The sequence below is a fragment of the Chrysemys picta genome, chromosome 7 (assembly GCF_011386835.1).
Source record: "Chrysemys picta bellii isolate R12L10 chromosome 7, ASM1138683v2, whole genome shotgun sequence".
NCBI classification, from domain to species: Eukaryota; Metazoa; Chordata; order Testudines; family Emydidae; genus Chrysemys; species Chrysemys picta.
Window position 1 is genome coordinate 24,811,040 of NC_088797.1, and position 22,384 is coordinate 24,833,423.

Sequence of the window (22,384 nt, forward strand, 5' to 3'; positions counted from 1 at the left end):
AAATCCCCAGCCCTGCCTCCTCCCCCCAGGCTCTCAAGCCTGGGAGGGAGGGGGAGATCCCGAGTGGCTGCGGCGCACGAAACAGCTGATTTGTGGGCCGCTGCTCGCCCTCCCTCCCAGGCACTCAAACCCGGGAGGGAGGGGGAGATCCCGAGCGGCCGCAGCGCGCGAATCAGCTGTTTCGCACGCCGCGGCCACTCGGGATCTCCCCCTCCCTCCCGGGTTTGAGAGCCTGGGAGGGAGGGCGAGCAGCGGCGGGCGAGCGGCAGCAGCGGAGGTGAGTTAGGGCAGCCGGGGCACATTTTTAGGGGCGGCATGGCCCGCGCCAGAATGCTGCCCCTAAAAATGTGCCGCCCCAAGCACCAGCTTGTTTTGCTGATGCCTAGAGCCAGCCCTGATTCCTGGCTCCACTGAAGTGAGTGGTAGTTATAACACTGACTTATATGGGGCCAGGACTCACCTTGTTTCCAGCTCTTACTATTTGAGGTTACTTGATTTGATCTTAACAAGACTTTTGCTTTTACTTGATCACAAAAGTAATATTTTTTTGCATAAATAATTGAGGTAAACAAACATATAACTTACAGTGTGATGTTTTCTCGGGACGCCTCGGATTGTGGGTCACTTTGTTACCACCTTGCCTCTGTGAGGGAGTTTATCTTGTGGTATCTGGGTGTCAGCCCTTGTACACTGCCAGCCTTTCAGCCACTCGCATTCTCCTCAGGACTCTGCCAGTCCTATTTTGATTTGCAGGTTAATGATAGGTGCACCCCAATCCCCAAACCCCCTTGGAAGAGCTTTCTCCTGTATCATCCAGCCCCTGTCACTGGATACTCACAGTAATTACCAAGTAAGCTGTCCTCAAGGAGACAGTGTACACTCATGGGAGGGTTACGACTCAGGATCAGTTCCTTTATAACAACACAGCACTGTAATCTATTTATGGTGAAAACCAATACAAATTTTTTAACAAAGAACAGCGTCACATGCACAAATGTTTGTCTTTTGAACTTTAGGGGGCATGGATTGCATCCGACTTGGTGAGACAGTTATTGAGTATTCCAGTGATTTCAAATTTTTTATTACAACAAAACTAAGAAATCCACATTATATGCCTGAACTGGCTACAAAAGTTTCTTTACTCAACTTCATGATAACACCAGAGGGACTTGAAGACCAGCTACTAGGTATTGTTGTTGCAAAAGAAAGGTATGTGTTTGTTTATTGCAAATAGGCAAATGAAATATTCTAAACAGGAGACTTTGGAAGCAATTAAGATAAATGTTCATAATAAAATGGGGCAATTGTTAATGATTCTAAATGTTTTTTCATAACAACTATAACAATCCTGGTATTCTAGCTGTCTTATTTAAGATATTTCTAGGGAGTCCATCACTATAGTAAGTGTGAGTCATCTGAGATACTGGAAAAGTGTTTTGTTATTTAACATTATCACTGAGCAACCATCATTATTTGTTTTCTGATATGGCTTCCTGGCAATCAAGCCCACTGATTTTGCACATGCAGATGTGAATATTGGATTATTAGACTGCATTTTTACTTTTCTATGAAGGAAGAACATGGTGGCTCTGAAACTGTTTCTAGTTCTTGTCTAAACTCAAAACAGAGACAGATTTAATTGGATTTCCTGGGTTTCTGATCATTCAGACAAACACAGAATTGCCCACTCAAATATACTAGATTTACTTGCTAAAAAAATCATAGTACATTTAATTACAAACTCAAGCAGTACTGAATAATATTTACTCAAAAACAAGAGTTACATGTATAGTAATTAAAAATTAGGATGAACTGACATTTTCAGAAGTCTGGATATAAAATTTTAGGCAAACATTTTCAAACATAAAACTACTGTAACCTAAAGTTTTGTACCTAAGTCCATATGTAGGCACCTAAATAAGTGGCCTGATTTTCAGGAGCTGAGCTCGGAATCAAGTCAAGGATTTAGGGGCCAAATTCTGTAGTGACTGAAAACCTGTGCAACCCTATTGATGTAAGTGGGAAAGCTCTGGGTGTAAGCGTAGAATTTGACCCCCAAGAACTTAACTTTGGGCACCCAGATTTGAAAGTGTTGGCCTTAGTGTCTTGATAAAATTGAGAGAATAAAGAGGATTGGCGCTAATGTAGCTCCAGTATAACTGTATAGCTCAGTGGTAAAAACTGCATTAATGGAATGCTAAGATCCTGACACAAACTTCCTAAAATCAAGAGGTAAGGTTTCTGTGACACTAATATTACGTGATCATATAACATGAACAATGTGATCTACTTTAGTTAAATATTGATTTTACAAATATGGATTAACTACATGCAGGTATCTGAATATGTAACAATAATAATACAAAAGGTAAACTTTGGGTGTATGTTTTTTGGTTTTTAGACCAGAATTAGAAGAGGAGAGGAATGCTCTCATCCTTCTGTCTGCAGCCAATAAAAAACAACTAAAGGAAATTGAGAAGAAAATTTTAGAAACCTTACAGTCTTCTGAAGGGAACATTCTGGAAGATGAGAGTGCTATCATGGTCTTGGACTCTGCTAAAATAATGTCTAATGAGATCACCAAGAAACAACAGGTAAGGAATGTTAGATTTTGTTTTCAAATTCAGTGGTTATTGTGTACAAAACCTAAAAACTTGCTTGCTGCCTGGAAGGCTGGGAATTAGAAGCAAAATTCTATGCTTCTGAATGGAAAAGATCAATTTATAAGAAAAAGAAAAACTGTTGAGCAAACGCTGAAATCCTTGTTCATAGTTAGTTCAGTCCTTACTTAGGCAAAACGTCAATCTTCAAAGGCAGTTGTGCCTGAATAAGGATTGAGTAAGAGATAAGGCCTTCAGGATTTGTCCCTCTATTAATGTAGTTGTAAGGGTCTAATTTTTAAATGAACAAAAGTCTTTTAAGGAAGACAGTAATGGTGTAGCAACAGACATGAGACTAGGAGCCAGAAACTCCAAGTTCTAATACTGTAAATGCCTCTGACTCACTGCATGGCTTCGTGTGAGTCAGTTAACCTGTCTGTGTTTTAATTTTCCCACATATAAAATGAGAATAATAATACTTACCTTTAGGACATCACGGAGGAGGCTGGGCGGATTAATTAAAATTTTTGTGGTACACTGAAGATGGGAGATGTTATATATGGGTAAGCATAGTGGGCCAGATTGTCCCCCAATTGGAAAAACCTGCATATGGGACAAGAAACATTTTGACTGCCCATTATATGAGTTTTCTCTGAATTATCTTGTTAGTGGGCAGTGTATCATGCTAGGAAAATGGCAGAGGGTTTGACCTCTACATTTGCAGATCTTCTGAAATAAGGGTTTCTGGGAAGGTGAGATGCTGCAATACTGTCTTATCTTCCACTGCTCTTGAACAACATTTTGGGGAGGGTCCACTGTGAAGATAATCTGCATCATATAATGCAGGGATTCCCCATTTGAGAAGGGATTGGGAAAGTGCAACAAATAGTGATATTCTCCCAGTCTTAACTCCTGCCCCAGGCCTCCTTCTCCTAAATCAATTAGGCTAATTTCCTCAGAACACGCACTGTAGGACTCTTTAAGTTTGGAGTAGTGGATAAAAAGTACCATGGAGCCAGAAAGGTTTTCCCCTCGACAACCCCTGGCTTAGCACTTGTCTATATGGAAAATTTGACCAACAGAATTATAGCAGTATAATCATACCAGAATAGATATGCTGGTGAACTCCTTGTTATAACATGTCAAAGCAGAGTATTTATACTGGAATAAAGTTACTTTTATTTCAGAATAGTGTCTCCATATGGGAAGTTATCCTGGCATAACTACAGCAATATAAGTATACCATTACCATTCTGCTGATCAGTTTCCCCAGGTAGCCAAGCCCTAAGTGCCTAAGATGCATTAGAAACTGGGGAGAACGATCTGGTTCACAGTCATCTGTTAGAGCCCTATTGTTCTAAAGTAATGTAGATGTCTCTGAAAACAATCTTCTAAAACACTTTGTGTTCTGAAGCACCCACGTTTCATGCAGATGTGAGGTTACAGGTGATGTTTTATCCTCAGGTCTGAATTTCCTTGCTCTTTTGTTTTTGTAAGGTCTGTAATGTCACTTTGCTATGATATTTGTGGCTCAATGTGTTTAATCTTTTTTATGAAAGGAGGGTTTTGCACAGTTAGTAGATTTTCCTTAGGACTTGTACAGGATCATATTCCTAAGCAAGAAATAGGGTGCACATTACGCCAGTGACAGTAGTGAAGGTTTCTTCCTGTCCTGAGAAATACATGTTTCCACCCCAGCTCCTGGTGTCTTCGCCTTTCACATTGGCAGTTCATTGTAAAACATGGAGTCTGTAAAAATTGCTAAGGCAAGTGCTCTATTTATATCAGAGAGTGATTTCCTCTTCCGTGGCATGAAGACTGTCTGTTTATAGAGTCAGGTTAAGTTTGTGTTATCTATCTATACAGTGCAAGTAAGCACTAAATTATCATGCAGTTACCTTGCTTTAGTGGCATACAGTGTGGCACTTCTAGGCCAGCCTGTTAACATAAATCCAGTAGTGCTCTCTGAAGGACTAAATGATTTCATAAGGAAAGGTACAGAATGGCAAAGCTGTAAAGAGAATGACAGAATTCTCACTAAAGCTCATGTAGGAGAGAAGGGTTGGAGTCTCAGTAACAGTTGCTTTCAGAAGGAACCTAATAAATTCCATATTTTATGTTTTAAGGCACAAGGTATATTTCCTTGCATGATGACCTACTAATAAATTTCCTACAATATTTTACTCAGTTACCTAAACTTTTCCATTATACTTGAACAGACCTATCCAAATATGTGCAGGGAGCAAATAGAAATATAAGAAAGTGGAGGAAAAAACATTCCAATCTTTAGAATATACTCTCCTTTTTTCAGTAACATTAATGTTTTTTGCTGCACTGGAATTCATCCTTGTGATGTGCTTAAGAAATACATAATAGAGAAATGGGGTATTTTCAAAAAGCTGACAGACTTACAGGTATCTAGACCGCAGAGAACTACAGCTGTAAACTTCGTTTTGGTAACATATTTATGAAAAATAACTTCCCTTCCATATGTGTACATAATTCTTTTTGATACTAATGAGAGTTAAGTATCATTGGTGGTGACTAGACATCTTTGAATTATCAAAGACTTTACAGCAATAAAATATCAGTGATTCGGTGTTTTAACTGTTATTGTCCTTAAACTCCATTTGTTAGCACCTAGCTACATTACTACTATAATATAGTCTTACAAGTAAGAAACAATCCTTCCCTCTTTATGTTAGCTATATTCTAAGTTATTTAATTTCATATAATATATTTTATAAAAGGCAAATATATTGTTAAATATCTTCTGCTGGAATGATGATACATGAGCAATTTAAAATCCAGTCATATTTCCAGACATTAATGGTGAATTCCGACACACCTGATGCAGAGGGACAAGCCTGATCGGTTGTGCCTGGTTTTGTCTTGGTCTTGACTACCTTAGGCCCCAGTACTGCAATGAGCTCTGTGGGGGAAGATCGTGAAGTCAAGGGGTCTTTGTGAGAGTGCAGGGTTCCACCCACCCAGGGCTCATTTGAGGGTTAGGGCCTGAGTCTATAAGTATTTTGGAGCATGGAAGGTGTCTTACTCTGTGCTTATAAAGTGTCATATACATTTATTTTTAATAATGATAGTATATACTAACAAATTCTTTATGTAGAAAGGAAAATATGAAGAGAAAATCTTTTACAATATTTGTCATTTTATTTAGGTTGCTGAGAAAACAGAAATAAAAATAGCAGAATCTCGAGAAGGCTATAGACCAATTGCAAAACATTCATCGGTGCTCTTCTTCAGCATTGCAGACCTAGCTAACATTGACCCCATGTACCAGTACTCTCTCAGTTGGTTTGTTAATCTCTATATCAACTCTATTCATGACAGGTAAGTACTTATTTCTGAGCCAAAATACCATATTTATCTTTATTTCTCTTCTCATCAACAGTTCCCTCCATTTAAAGCATTTACCTCACTAAATTAGGCTTTCCACTTCTGTTTTGTCTCATTGAGGCCCAAGTTTTTAGAAATTATCTCTAATTTTCGTGTTACAAATTTGGTCCAGCAAATATCAGCATCTGTATTTTTGCATCTGTAGTTTTATAAAAACAAATATTAATAAGTCTCTGAACTGGTTGCCCACAGTGCAGCTAGGATGGGCTCAGCTCCCCTAATATGCAGATCAGATAGGAGGTCCAAGTTGTGGTGAGGAACCATCAGCCACTGACTCTGCCCTTTTTAAACACAGACTCTCCAAACACAAAATATCTTTTATTAAGCGAAGCACTGTGATTCTTCGCTTCCAAGTGGACAGTTCTCCCACCACAAGCACTCTTCTTAATATGTCATACAAAGGATAGCACTCCGTATAGTAATCTGCTGCAGCGTTATTTGTAGAGGGTTCCAAATCTGGTGTTGAAATAGAACCCATAATGAGTGGTGAGAGTGCCACCACCTGAGTACAACTGAGATTTCAATTAATCATTTTGGCTGGGATATTCAAAGGAGCCTAAGGGTATGTCTACACTACGGGATTAATCTGAATTTACAGAATTCGAATTTTGGAAACAGATTGTATAAAGTCGAATGTATGCGGCCACACTAAGCACATTCATTCGGCGGTGTGCATCCATGTACTGGGGCTAGCGTCGATTTCCGGAGCGTTGCACTGTGGGTAGTTATCCCATAGCTATCCCATAGTTCCCGCAGTCGCCCCCACCCATTGGAATTCTGGGTTGAGATCCCAGTGCCTGATGGGGCAAAAAACATTGTCGCAGGTGGTTCTGCGTACAGCCTCACCCCTCCTTCCATGAAAGCAACGGCAGACAACTGTTTCGCGCCTTTTTTCCTGGGTGAACACAGCAGATGCCAGATGACAGCAAGCATGGAGCCCGCTCAGCTCAAGACAGCAGTCATGAACATTGTAAACACCTCGCGCATTATTGTGCAGTTTATGCTGAACCAGGACCAGAAAAACGAGGCAAGGAGGAGGTGGCGACGGCAGTGCGGTGACGAGAGTGATGAGGACATGGACATGGACACAGAATTCTCTCAAACCGTGGGTCCCAGCGCTTTGGAGATTATGTTGTTGATGGGGCAGATTCTATCCGTGGAATGCCGATTCTGGGCCCGGGAAACAAGCACAGACTGGTGGGACCGCATAGTGTTGCAGGTGTGGGACGATTCCCAGTGGCTGCGAAACTTTCGCATGCATAAGGGAACTTTCATGGAACTTTGTGACTTGCTTTCCCCTGCCCTGAAGCACCAGAATACCAGGATGAGAGCAGCCCTCACAGTTGAGAAGCGAGTGGCGATAGCTTTGTGGAAGCTTGCAACGCCAGACAGCTACCGGTCAGTCGGGAATCAATTTGGAGTGGGCAAATCTACTGTGGGGGCTGCTGTCATGCAAGTAGCCAAAGCAATCATTGAGCCGCTGCCACTACCACGAAAGGTAGTGACTCTGGGAAATGTGCACACCATAGTGGATGGCTTTGCTGCAATGGGATTCCCTAACTGTGGTGGGGCGATAGATGGAACCCATATACCTATCTTGGCACCGGAGCACCAGGGTACCCAGTACATAAACTGCAAGGGTTACTTTTCAATGGTGCTGCAAGCACTGGTGGATCACAGGGGACGTTTCACCAACATCAACATGGGCTGGCCAGGAAGGGTTCATGACGCTCGCATCTTCAGGAACACTACTCTGTTTAAACGGCTGCAGCAAGGGACTTACTTCCTGGACCAGAAAATAACCGTTGGGGATGTTGAAGTGCCTATAGTTATCCTTGGGGACCCAGCCTACCCCTTAATGCCATGGCTTATGAAGCCATACACAGGCAGCCTGGACAGGAGTCAGGAGCTGTTCAACTACAGGCTGAGCAAGTGCAGAATGGTGGTGGAATGTGCATTTGGCCATTTAAAAGGTCGCTGGCGCACTTTACTGACTCGCTCAGACCTCAGCCAAACCAATATCCCCATTGTTATTGCTGCTTGCTGTGTGCTCCACAATCTCTGTGAGAGTAAGGGGGAGACCTTTATGGCGGGGTGGGAGGCTGAGGCAAATCGCCTGGCTGCTGATTACGTGCAGCCAGACACCAGGGCGATTAGAAGAGCACACCAGGAAGCGCGGCGCATCAGAGAAGCTTTGAAAACCAGTTTCATGACTGGCCAGGCTACCGTGTGAAAGTTCTGTTTGTTTCTCCTTGATGAAAACCCGACCCCTTTATTGACTCATTCTCTGTAGGCAATCCATCCTCCCCCTTCGATCACAGCTTGCTTTCAAAGGAAATAAAGTCACTATCATTTAAAACTCATGTATTCTTTATTAATTGATTATAAAAAGAGGGAGAGAACTGAGAAGGTAGCCTGGGTGGGGTTTGGGAGGAGGATCGGAGGGAAGGAAAAGGCCACTAAAAAAAGGTTAAAATAATGACAGCCTTTTGCTTGGGCTGTCCACTGGGGTGGAATGGGAGAGTGCACAGAGCCTCCCCCTCCCCGCCCGCATGCTTACACGTCTGGGTGAGGAGGCTATGGAACATGGTGAGGGGGGAGGGTGGTTATACAGGGCCTGCAGCGGCAGTCTGTGATCCTGCTGTCGTTCCGGAAGTTGCACCAGATGCCAGAGCATGTCTGTTTGCTCACGCAGCAGCCCCAGCATTGCATCCTGCTTCCTCTGATCTTCCTGCCACCATCTCTCATCTCGAGCGTCTCTCCTCTCCTCACGTTGGTCCCTCATGTCCTCATGTTGGTGCCTCCTGTCCTCACATTCACTGGCATCTTTCCTATACTTTGAAACCGTGTCCTTCCACTCATTCAGATGAGCTCTTTCATTGCGGGTGGATTCCATGATTTCCGCGAACATCTTGTCTCGCATCCTCTTTTTCCGACGCCTTATCTGAGATAGCCTTCGGGACGGAGGAGGGAGGCTTGAAAAATTTGCAGCTGCTGGAGGGAGGGGAAAAAAAGGACAGAATTTTTTAAAAAGATACATTTTACAGAACAATGCTTATACTCTTTCACGATGAACAACACTATTCACATTACATAGCACATTTGATTTCTGTGCAAGGTCGCATTTTGCCTCTTAATATTGAGTGCCTGTGACTTTGCTGCTAGAGATCACAGACGCAAGTCCAGGCTACAGAATTCGGCTTGCATACGGCCATGGTAAGCCATTGTCTTTCGGCTTCTGCGTCCTCCTTTCCCACATACCAAGCAAAGCCTGTTGAGTGCTGCAGTTTTCCTGTTAACCTTCTGCAGCAAAAAACAAACTAACTCCCCACTCCAATTCTCTGGGATGATCGCTTTATCCCTCCCCCCACTGCATGGCTGGTATCAGGGAAGATCCCTGCTAGCCACACGTGAAAAGCTTAGTGCCAAACTCCCCTCCCCCCCCCACACTTGTCTTACTACAGGGAAGGATTTCTTCTCAGCCACAGGCAAACAGTCCAGTAGGAAGGGCCATCTCTGTCCCCTTAATTAAATTCCCATATTTCAACCAGGTTACCATGAGCAATATCACTCTCCTGAGGATTACACAGCAAGATAAAGAACGGATGTTGCTTGAATGCCAGTAAACACCGGGACCATACGCTGCCAGGCTTTGTCATGCAATGATACCAGATTACTTGCTACTAGCATGGCATGGTCAAGTGTCCTACCATGGAGGACGGAATAAGGCTGCACTGCCCAGAAACCTTCTGCAAAGGCTTTTGGAGTACCTCCAGGAGAGCTTCATGGAGATGTCCCTGGAGGATTTCCGCTCCATCCCCAGACACGTTAACAGACTTTTCCAGTAGCTGTACTGGCCGCAAATGCATCCCAAGTCCTCAGGGCAAATTAATCATTAAAAAACGCTTGCTTTTAAACCATGTTTTATATTTTAAAAGGTAAACTCACCTGAGGTCCCTTCCATGGGGTCATGGTCTTGGGTACTGGCTTGGGAGGGTACTTCAGTCAGGAAAGATCCTGGCTGTTGGGGAGAACGGAGTGCTGTGTGCTCTCCACAAGCTTGTCGTCGTCGTCCTCCTCCTCCTCTTCCCCGTCCGCAGAATCCTCAAGTGTGGCTGATGAGATTACCCCCGCCTCGGAATCCATGGTCAGAGGTGGGGTAGTGGTGGCGGCCCCCCCTAGAATTGCATGCAGCTCAGCGTAGAAGCGGCATGTCTGCGGCTCTGACCCAGAGCGACCGTCTGCCTCCTTTGTTTTCTGATAGGTTTGTCTGAGCTCCTTGACATTCACGCAGCACTGCTCTGAGTCCCTATTGTGGCCTCTCTCCATCATGCCCTTGGAGATTTTTTCAAAAGTTTTGGCATTTTGTCTTTTCGAACAAAGTTCTGCTAGCACTGAATCCTCTCCCCATATAGCGATCAGATCCAGTACCTCCCGTACGGTCCATGCTGGTGCTCTTTTTCGATTATCAGCCTGCATGGTTATCTGTGCTGATGAGCTCTCTGTGGTCACCTGAGCTCTCCTGTGCTGGGCAAACAAGAAATGAAATTCAAATGTTCGCGGGGCTTTTCCTGTCTACCTGGCCAGTGCATCCGAGTTCAGATTGCTGTCCAGAGCGGTCACAATGGTGCACTGTGGGATAGCTCCCGGAGGCCAATACCATCGAATTGTGGCCACACTAACCCTAATTCAAAATGACAATATCGATTTTGGCGTTACTCCACTCGTTGGGGAGGAGTACATAAATCGATTTTAGGAGTCCTTTATTTCTAAATAAATGGCTTCGAAGTGTGGACGGGTGCAGGGTTAATTCAATTTAACGCTGTTAAATTCGAATTAAACTCATAGTGTAGACCAGGCCTGAGGGAGCTAGCTGTCCAACTCCCTTTAGATGCAGTTAGTTGCCTAACTCCTTTAAGTGTTTTTGAAAATTCCAGCCCTAACCAATATCCCACCAAAACCTTTCAAAGAGCTTTGGATTTCTTATTTAGTTGCCTGACTCAATATATGTACAAATGTTCTTTTTTAGTAACAAATCCAAAATTTTGGAGAAGCGTCTTCGATACCTAAACGACCACTTCACATACAACCTATATTGCAATGTATGTCGCTCACTGTTTGAGAAGGATAAGCTGCTATTTTCCTTTTTACTTTGCTGCAATCTTCTCATGTAAGTTTCATCTTTTTTTCTAGCATTTCATAATGCAAGACAATGATTTTTCTTAGATTGAAAGTATTTACAAATAATAGAATACTTGGGCACATATGATGATAACTTAGTCTTTAGTGCCTAGTCATGAAACGTGAATGCTTTTGCTCCCATTGAAATCAATGGTTTTGCCAGTGATTTGGGTGGAAAGATGAGGCCTCCAAATGTCTTATTACTTTTTTTCTTTTTTGTCTTTATGGTATCCTTCAAAGGGGTGGATGATGTTATCTAATAATAATACAATGTAAACAGTTGCCATCATTTTAAAAATAAGGTTTAAGGAAAAATTCTCCAAGAGAGAGGTCTGTTTTTCCGGCAGTTTTGTGGGGCATATCACTCCCCCTTTCTTGAGGAGCCTTTCTTTTTTCCATCTCCCCTCTGTCTCTGCTTTTCCTTCCACCATGCAAACTAGACTCTCCACTCTGGCTGTGCTGCTGCTTATGCACTATGTCGTTTGTGTCTGTGTGCGTTGAGGGAAGAAAGGAAGGCACACATGGCTACTTGGAAACCTCATAATCAGTTATTATGTGCATACATTTTTTAATAATCAGGCTCACCAACCATATTAATTTATATTGCTTAACTGTAAACCATATGAATTTATAGTGAATGCTAACATCTTATGCATCATATCCACACTGTCTTCCACACTGCCTTATACATGGGAGGCCCTTCTTGAGCTGATTTGTAAGGCCACAACCATCTCCTCCTCTGCATTCTTCTTCAAGATCCATCTTTGCCATGACACTTACAGGAAATCAGCCAATGATTGATGAGTAGGCTGGGACACAGATAGCAGTAGCTGAGACTTTTTATAAGTAAAAATAAGTGAATTGAATACATTTGATTGTATCCTTCTTCCCTTACCCTTAATTTATCATTTCTCCTTATAATGTTTGTAAATTGCCTAGCACAGTGAGGCCCTGAAATCTCAGATGCTACTGCAATATGAATGTTGTAAAATAAAAATGGAACATCATTTATTTAAAACAGCTTTTGCTTTATACTACATCAAAATGCATTTTTAATATAATTGTGTATTCCTTACAAACTGTTTTGGCAATTTTCTGAATTTAGGGATAGGAAAGAGATAGAACAACAGGAATTTATGTTCCTATTAACTGGAGGAGTGGGTCTCAAGAACAAATACAAGAATCCAGATCCATCTTGGCTACAAGATAAGAGTTGGGATGAACTATGTCGTGCAAGTGATTTCTCAGCTTTTAGAGGACTGAGGTACAGTAAAAATCCATTGTGAAATTACAAAAAACTACACTGACTGAAGTATGTTGCATACATTTAAGCAATATTTCTTAGACTTTTTCAGACCATGCTCAAATATCAATGTAATATTGATACCTGTACAACATAAATTGTGCCTCAGCTTCAGAAGTGAGTCCCTATTTGTCACACATTGTAGGGAAGTTGCTCAGGAGGTTAATTAATTAGAAGGTTATTTCATGTTTTATTCACATAATTGTCAGAATGAATCCAATCGATTCCCAGATAAAGAACTTGTCTTTCTGGAGTGGATTGTATTAGTTTCTCTGTGAAGTCCCTTCCTGGTAGAAGAATCTTACTTAGAAAAGGAAGCAGCTGTGGCCGGGGGAGTCCCTAATAGCAGAACTCTGTTGCAGGTATAAGGGAGGAGACACCAGGATAAAATCGTGGCCCCACTGAAGTCAGTGGGAATTTTGCAATTAATTACAATAGGGTCAGGATTTCACCTTAGGATTTTAGAGCCAGTGCAAAGGCACAAGCCTTCCACATGAGTCTGCTGCGGATCCCAGGGCATCTGTGGCGTCTGGGAGTGGGCACTACAGATCATTTCATGGAGGAGCGAACCCCATTCTCTGATAAAACAACCAGAGTTGTTTGGAGTTCTCCTTCCTTTAAATGTAAGTTTTTCTGTGGGGAAGAGGTGGGAAACTTGACTAATGTGAGTACCAGTCTGTCCCCCACTCATGGGATAACCTATGGGAGGGTGTTCCAGGGGAGGAAAATTCCACAAAATTCTTTTTCATTGAATTTCTTTTGAATTCTTCTGTTGGGTAGTGGCATTTGTCACACACAAATATAGAAGAAATAGGGAGTTCACCTCCCAGAACCCATGAATCTCCTGAGATTCAAGCAGACTTTGGGGAATCCACTGGAGACCAAGGCCATACAGATGGAGGCTTTGTTAGGCCAGCTTAGGTGGCCCCTCCCACTTCCCAGCGCAGAAGTCAGGTAAGAAGTTGTATAATAATATACAATTTTTTATTGGTTGAGAGGGGGATAATGCATGTTGAATAGATTTTATTAATTGTACTGCATATGAGACTATTTCATTGTTCTTTATTTAATCAAATGAATTAATGAAAACCTAAACTCTATGCTTTTTCTTCTAGGAGTCATATTTCTGAAAATGCAAGTGAGTGGCGTAAAATCTATGACAGCAAAGAGCCACACAATATTCCTTTACCAAAACCATGGGATAAAACATTGAATGAATTACAAAAGATGATCATTCTTCGGTGCCTAAGATCAGACAAGGTAAAAAGACATGGAAACATTTGTTTATAGACAATTACTTGGTATGTAGTACACTTTGATAATTATTATTACAACTATGTTCTTTGAGTGCTTGCCCATATGTATGCCACTCCTGGTACTCACATGTCCCATGCCCTTGAAAGCCAGATAGTTTGGCTACCCATGCACTCTGAGTGTTCTTGTGCTCCTCTACCCAGGGCATAAAGGATGGAGTGGGCCCAAATGCCCCTCAGTTCCTTTTTAGTGCCTAGGGCTGTGAAACCTTGGTAGAGTCCATGTCCTTGTACAATCACCAAATCGTTTTGGGTATAGTTTTTAGGCATATAGTTTTAGGTTGGATTTAGTGTACATAGTATAGTTTTGCCCACTTGCAAATATTATTTTAGTTATTTTTTCTTCATTTGATGAAAATATTTTCATGGTACCAGGACTTAGTCATGACCAAACTGACATTTCCCAGCTCTTCCTGTGAAGCAGATACATTGTTTAAAGACAGTCACATGAGCTTTTTTTTGCTTTGGGGAGGGGTGCAAACCTGGAAAATGTTCTCTCTGTCAGTCCTTTTCAAAAAGGATGCAGATAGCTAAGGAGGCTTGCCTCAGGCCTTTTCTTCCTGACCGTTAGTGAGGCCAGCTGCGGATCCAGAAAAGCAGCACCACCCTGGGCATGAATGCTCTTTGCCCAGGGATGCTGTGGTGAGCTCTGGCTCAATCTCCTGCTCTCAATCCCCTTTCTCAAAAATGGCCTTTTGAGGATCCATGGGTCTAGAACCTCGGTCTGCTGGTCACTGAGCGACCGTCAACATCTGTGGTAAAGCAGCAGTTGACAAATTATGATCTTTGTGGGCCCAAGCACCACAGGAGGGCCTGATTGGCAGTGCTCATGGCATCCTGATTGGTCCAGGCACACTACTTAAGGGGACACCAAGAAGTTGTCTGTGCAATGAGGCAGATCTTAGCCAATTGCTATGGCAGACTTTACTCCTGCCTTGTTCCTGCCCTGCTCCATTCTGCTTCTGCCTGGTTCCTGCCCGGCTCCATTCTGCTCCTGCCTTGTCATTAAGGTATGGCTTCTGTCTAGGAGAGTATTGACACTAAAAATGGACTCCTCTTTCTAGTCCAGATTCAACAACTGGTGCCAAGAACACAATGCAAATTTCAGAAAACTAGGAATTCCATCCATTTTGGACTTTCTCCAGTACCATTATACGTCAGGTATCCACTCTCAGTAGCATGCTGTTTGCAGGATCCTTGGGGTCCCTGGCAGACATCCCACAGGTAACCAGATTCCTTCAAGCAGTCCGATTAGCCATATCAGCAGTAAGGCCATTGTTCCTGAAAAGCCATCCCTTTGAGCCTTTGACTTCTGTGTCAGCCTTTTATTTATCCATTAAGACTTGTTTCCTAGTAGCTGTCACATCCACCAGGTGAGTGTCGGAGCAGGCAGCCTTATCTATACAGTAGCCTTATTGTGTGTTCCATGAGGACCAGGTGATGCTCAGGACAACAGAATCCTTTCTTCCTAAGGAATATTCCTTGTTCCACACTTTCCAAGAGGTTATGCTTCCTTCATTCAGTCCAAAACCACAACATCCAACTGAAAAGGCATGGCACACTTTAGATGTCAGAAAAGCATTGAAAAAAATCTCTCTCAAATGTACAGAATCCATGAAAAGATTGGGCTCTCTCTTCATGCCCTTCCACCCAAAATACTAGGGACTCAGAGCTTCTAAGTCTTCCATCACTAGATGTTTTAGACTATGTATTTTGAAAGCCTACAGATCAGAGGTTCCTGTCCTAGAAGGGATCAAGGCACACTCTACAAGATCCTTAGTAACTTCATGTGCAGAACGAGCAAGTGCATCCATTTTGGAAATTTGCAAAGCAGCCGCTTGGTCTACCGCTAACGCCTTCATTAAGCACTACAAGGTGGACTTTCTATCTTCTGCAAAAGCCTCCTTTGGCAGGAAGGTGCCGCAGGTGGTGGCACAGAAATAATATAGACTTTTGAGCAAGCTTACAAAAAGGGGAATACTTCTTTCCTGCTGAACTTTTGTTGCATAATCCTCCCTACATCTGTTCACTGCTTGCAACTTCTCAGACATCCAGAATTGTAGGAGATGCTGAGCCACAGAAAGGAAAGTTTTTTACCAATCATTTATTTTCTGCTACCAGTGTCTCGCACAATTCTAGTCATCCTGAGTGACTTATGAGTCAAATGTCAAATATTGAGTGGAATCATTGCCATATGGCCATATTCCTTCATCTAATGTACATAGTTAATATCTTTGGAATATGTGTTAGCAAAGTTATGCAAGTTTTACAGCTTGGGAATAAGTAATGTGGTAGAAAACGGGAGCAGAGGAGGCCATGCAATACCAAAATGCTGATCTGCCTCTGTGAACTGCCGAGAAAGGAAAACAGACCAGACAGCTAGAATTGTGGGAGACACTGCTAGCAGAAAGGAAATTATCACTAAGAAATTCTTAATCAGTCTCCAAACATATTAAGGCGGTATCTTGTTTACTCTCCAAGGACCATTCTTATGATATGTGTGCATAGGCGCTGACTTTTGGTTTTGCTGGCGGGTGCCCCACCCTGGCTCTGCCCCCTCTCCCAAGGGCCTGCCCCTGCTCCCCACCTCCTGGTAACTCTGTCTAGCCCCTGCCCCAACCCACTCACTCAAAGCGGCAAAGGAGGTTTCCCCTCCTCAGTGTAGGTAGGGTTGCCTAGTGGTTAAGGCACAGGCCTGGGGCTCAGGTGTTCTGGGTTTGATTCTCTGCTTTACCATAGACTCCCTGCTTAGCCTTAGGAAAGTCACTTCACCTCTGGGTGCCCTAGATCCCACCTTCCAAATGGGGCTAATACTTCCCTGTCTCCTAGGCTAAATCCATTCATGCCTGTGTGATGATGGGGGCAATGGAGCTATCAAGGTTTTGGCATTCAAAACATCCCCGGCAATGAGTTCCACAGGTTGACTGTGTGTTCTGTGAAGAAAGGAAACAAACAAAAGGAAGTCTATCAGCTCTGAGACACCTGAAAGTGTATTTCCTGTAAATGCAAATGTTATCACCTTTTTCCAATGGCAATGTGTTTTCTTTTCCTATTAAGTTACTCAGTAATTAGAAATAAAGTCTTAAATATTGTAATCTATTTATACAATGCATTTGATATTTCTCCTGCACAAATGAAAACAGACTCCAGTTTAAGGTATTAAAGGTGTAAAGATTCAAAACATAAAAAACAAATGTAAAAATTACTAATCTAAAAGCCTGTTTTAGCCTCTGGAAACAGTTGAGTTTTATAATGTAATATAGAAATCCCTAGGACTGGTTTATGGCTCTCAACCCCCAGGATGCTTATTTTCATATCCTGATCCACCCCATACACAGAAAATATTTACAATTCCAAGTAGGAGATTCCCACTGTCAATACAAGGTCTGCCTCTTCAGATTATCGACAGTGCCAAGAGTTTTAACAAATGATTGACAGTAGTGGCAGCCCACCTGAGAAATTAGGGAATACAGGTGCACCTATACCTCAACGATTGGCTCATTTGAGGGAAGTCACTGCAGCAAGTGGGGGCTCCATGTATTGGATCCTTCATCTCTTTATCAGATTGGGCCTAAAGATCAACATGGCAAAAATCATTCCTGGCACCAGCTAACCCTAACCTTGTACTAGATTCCACAACAGCAACTTGGACACCCACACATGACAATGCTGGCCAAAAAATAGTCTCCAGCACATGTGCTCTAGGAGTGGAATACATATAGGCAACGCATTTTGAAGAACCACAGTTACTGTAAAGCAAGTAGCTGCTCTTTCTATTAACTACAAGACTGATTAAATGGAACCTAACTGCAGTAAGTTCTGTTAAGATTTCTTTTCTTCCTACAATTCAAACTGCTAGAATTTCCGTGACATAGCTGCGCAGGTGATCAGATGTGTTCTACTTTTACCTAAATATCCTTAGCCTATATGTTATACATTCAGTCATCATCTATAATGATCAATTTGACTCTAAAAGAGAAATTGGGGTATTGTTTTACCAGTACTACTCATCTCTTAATATTTTCTTCTCCTTAGTGATATAAAATTCTTATACTGTTTGATTGTTTCAAATATATGTTCAGGAACACTTAATTTTTTTTGTCTGAGTCATAATACTGTAAGGACAATCACAAGTTGTTGTCATTTTTCATCTGTATTGACTATATTTAGTACTTCACAGCATGTAAAATTGCAGAATTAACATTTGGGATAAAAATTGACATGCAGGTTTTTTCATAAATATATTTCCTCATGAATCTATCTGTACAGCAATAAGGGGTCTTAGAAGTTAGTGGAACTATACATGCAGTACACATTTTTTCATGGCAAAAAGAGACTTACTAGAATTTATGAGCAAACAGCCACTTTGGTCAGCAAAAGTGGATATATCTTGTGCCTGTGTCACACTGGATGGCAACTACTTGAGTCCTGGTGCTCTACAGCCTGAAGAAATTGCAGCTAACAAAAAACATTTGTGAGGACATTATACCTCACCTACTGAGACACCCATTTGGTGTCTGTTGGAGGAGTTATTTGGGGATTGGCAAGTTAGTGCAGTGTAGCCGGGTGGATAAGGCCTCAGTAGTATGGAAATATTCAAGAAGCTTCCAAGCTTTTGAATGTTAAATGAGCTCAAATTCCAAACCTACTGAGACTTCTACAAACTTTGTGTTAAAAGTCCCAAGGCCCTGATTCACCCAGTGCAGGAACAGAGGGGCGGCAGTTTGCACCTTCTGAATTCTGGGGCTGCTGAGTGGCCAGTTTGCCCCCTTGTGCAGGTTGAGGCAACCCTGAGTGCTGCCCCGAGTTGCCCCCTGGTTGCAATGGGCCATCTTGCTGCAGTGTAGAATTGCTGGCCCTTCCCTTTCTCTCTCGCCTGCCCACCGCTTGCACTGTGAGTAGTCTGCAGTGGATGTTTGTGGCCCCTTTATATTGGCACAGCTGGCACAAAGGGCCTGCTTGGCAACCATGGATTGGTCCCCAAGAGTGAATGTGAACTGTATACATTGACTGTGAGATATAGTTATTGAGTTGCTACATTATCAGTATCCAACTCACTGTTTGTATAATGATTTAGGTTACCATGAATATGAAAGATGATACGGTGTTTCCAACCAAATCTGATTTTATGTTATGTTTGTGCTTACTAGTATATTTGCTTTTTTAAACAGATTAGTCCAGCAATAACAATCTTTGTAACTGACAAACTGGGGAAGAAGTTTGTAGAGCCGCCACCATTTGATCTAACAAAAAGTTACTTAGATTCAAATTCAACAATCCCGCTAATCTTTGTGCTGTCTCCAGGAGCTGATCCCATGTCTAGTAAGTATCCACTATGGGATATTTTCCTTACTAAATCTTTGAATCAGTGACAGATAAAGACCTGTCAAAATGTCTAGTTTTTCAGATTAAGAGCCTGATTCTCCTCCTCTTTGCACCTTATAGACTCATTTGCACCTGTGCCAAATAGGTGTAAAATGCTACCAAATCAGACTGGTAGAATTTTGTCTTGCAGTATAAAAGGGATATGATTTTAAAATCAAACAGTTGGATGCATTGTTACAAAATTCTTATTGAAATAATATATAATTGTTTTGCACTTTCAGATTTTAACAAAATAGTAGTATCGTTCTTTTTTTATATCAACTATAAAGCAATCTTTTTAACAAATGCTAAAAGATTGCATGTTTCATCCAAGGTCTCTTGAAATTTGCAAATGACAAAAACATGGTTGGAAATAAGTTTCAAGCCATCTCGCTGGGGCAGGGACAAGGACCTATAGCTACAAAAATGATTAGAGAAGGAATGGAAGAAGGGACCTGGGTTTGTTTACAGAATTGTCATCTTGCTGTCTCCTGGATGCCGATGCTAGAGAAAATCTGTGAAGAATTTAATAATGACACCTGCCATCCATTCTTCAGACTTTGGCTTACCAGTTATCCATCACCCAAGGTACTTTTATTCCCAGTGGACCTAATTACACATTTAATGATAGTGTTCTGTAATAAACCATTTTGTATTCCACAATAGGATAACCACACTGCAATTTTGGCTTGGATTTTCAAACTTGTACACACAAAGTGGGTGTACATTTAAAAAAAAATCTCTAATTAAAAGATTGTTGTGAATATACATATATAATCAAAATACATATTAATACAATATATCAAAATATATATTAGAACAGAATGTAGACATGCTCTTCTCATGACTAAACAATGGTGTTTTGGTGTTTTCTGCCTTATAGATGTTTTATTATCTACAAATACCTTTGTTGTTTTTAAGAGAAGAAAGTTCCTGAAGTTTATTTAATTTTTCTCTATATCCAGGTCCAGATTTTGGCTGTTGACTATTTTTGGAACAAATCCTGATGAAACACTCTGTATCACAGAAATGTACTATTTTTAGTGAAAGCACAGCTCCTTGCTTTCATCTAATAGTGTAAATATCAACATTTTCAAATTTGAATTTTAAAATACATAATAAAAAGGTTTTATTTATATATATTGTGACAAAGTTCCTCCTCTATCTTGGTGAGTCCTGCGCTTATTGGTGGATTTTCTTGCTTCAGAGATTCACCATGTGGGTTGGGGAACAGCCCAGAGACCTTCCCCTCTGGAAGAACCCATAGTCCAGGTCAATTGGGAGGTTTGGGGGGAACCCTGGCCCGCCCTCTACTCCAGGTTCCAGCCCAGGGCCCTGTGGACTGCAGCTGTCTATAGTGCCTCCTGTAACAGCAGCATGACAGCTACAATTCCCTGGGCTACTTCCCCATGGCCTCCTCCAAACACCTTCCTTATTCTCACCACAGAATCTTCCTCCTTGTGACTGATAATGCTTGTGCTCCTCAGTCCTCCAGCAACACACCCTCAGCTTCTTGCTCCCAGCTCCTCACACTCACCACAAACTGAAGTGAGCTCCTTTTAAAACCCAGGTGCCCTGATTAGCCTGCCTTAATTGATTCTAGCAGCTTCTTCTTAATTGGCCCCAGGTGTCCTAATTAGCTTGCCTGCCTTAACTGGTTCTAGCAGGTTCCTGATTACTGTAGTGCAGCCCCTGCTCTGTTCACACAGGGAACAGAAAACTACTCATCCAGTGACCAGTATATTTGCCTTCTACCAGACTCCTGTACCCCACTGGTCTGAGTCTGTTGCAATATATAAATAATAATAATAATAATTATAATTGTTAAATTGATTATGTTGTACCATAAATTTGCTTAGTGCTCTGCAAACATTTTAAGGCACATTCTTTCCTCTGAAAAGCCTACAAGCTAGGGCTTTGTACCCGCAAACACATAGTTATTGGGAAGGAGGAGAAGGTAGAAAATATTCTTGGAAAAAGCAGATCTTAAGGAGGATTTGAAAGAAGAGAGAAGAGGCTCTTGGTGGATTAGATCAGAAAGACTGTTCCAGGTGAAGGAGGAAGCAATGATGAAAGGTGTAAAAATGAGAGAGGGAGCATACAAAGGGAACAGTAATGTGAGAGGATACATAATTTCATCAACAGAGGGCAATTTTTTTAATGATATTAGAAAATATAAAAATACAGAGCCGGCTTTTAAACATTTTTGGCATGAATGTAAATCTGCTGAACAGAAGTGACTGTATTTTGATTGTGGATACACATTCACCGAACTTTTATTGCTGTCCATGAGAGGTTGCACACCTGCATCCAAGGGCTGAATTTAGCCCAGGTATATTTAATTTATAGGACTTTGAACATCAAGAAATTATTTAAAAAATACAAATATATTTATACTTTTATAGAAATATCTCACTTTATTGGGTTTTTTTGCCATCACCATACTCTCCTGTTGCAGTGTTGCTATTTATTTTGTCTAGTTTCCCGTAACCATTCTGCAGAATGGAGTAAAGATGACAAATGAATCACCTACAGGTCTCCGGTTAAATCTACTTCAGTCTTATCTCTCAGATCCAGTTTCTGATCCCACTTTCTTCTCTGGGTGCCCTGGAAAGGAGCAGGTAAGTTGCTCATTCTTTGACATTTTTGACATATTTATTTACTCATTGTTATGTCCAGTGAAGGTTCTAATCTAAAGCGTTCCCTAAAGTTATGAGCTAATGTTTGCACAGAGAGTGAATAAAATACTTCACACATGGTTATAGGTTAAATGAACATTTTGTCAGATGGAAATCCCCACACTGGTTACACTGCAATAACATTAGCCCAACTTGGTTGATTCCTACAACAGTGGCAATTATGGGTCCCCAGACAGAGAACAACTCCACTGGGTTCTGCCCATAAAATATGGTTCTGAAATGAAATCCCCAACCAGTCCTATCCTTGTGAGAATGGGGCATGAATGAGGCATGCTTCACCATACCACTCATTTTAGCCCGTAGTCCACTGCTTCCAGCTCTTTACATGGGTTTGTGATAAGATATGTCCTCAGTGTGCACTATTAGCACAGAGGACTTTTCTTCCTATAGAGCTGCAATAGGTAAATGGAAACTGAAGAAAACAATGAAATAAGTTCCTTCCAGGCAGAACTTGAGAAAACAAACATCAGGGTCCCTCTAGCCCATTAGTGAGACACACCTGCTAAA

At 41.8% G+C, this 22,384-nt stretch overlaps 1 protein-coding gene across 3 annotated transcripts in view; it reads left to right on the forward strand.

Annotated features, from left to right (window-relative positions):
• DNAH12 (dynein axonemal heavy chain 12) overlaps positions 1-22,384 on the forward strand; it is a 181,279-nt gene that overhangs the window by 140,686 nt on the left and 18,209 nt on the right. For all 3 annotated transcript variants that reach the window (XM_065550977.1, XM_065550978.1, XM_065550979.1), the window contains exons 57-65: positions 1,017-1,209; positions 2,402-2,594; positions 5,779-5,951; positions 11,047-11,187; positions 12,304-12,462; positions 13,617-13,761; positions 18,986-19,136; positions 19,513-19,766; positions 21,659-21,799. In XM_065550977.1, coding sequence (XP_065407049.1) covers positions 1,017-1,209; positions 2,402-2,594; positions 5,779-5,951; positions 11,047-11,187; positions 12,304-12,462; positions 13,617-13,761; positions 18,986-19,136; positions 19,513-19,766; positions 21,659-21,799 — 1,550 coding nt within the window. The remainder of the gene's footprint in view (positions 1-1,016; positions 1,210-2,401; positions 2,595-5,778; positions 5,952-11,046; positions 11,188-12,303; positions 12,463-13,616; positions 13,762-18,985; positions 19,137-19,512; positions 19,767-21,658; positions 21,800-22,384) is intronic.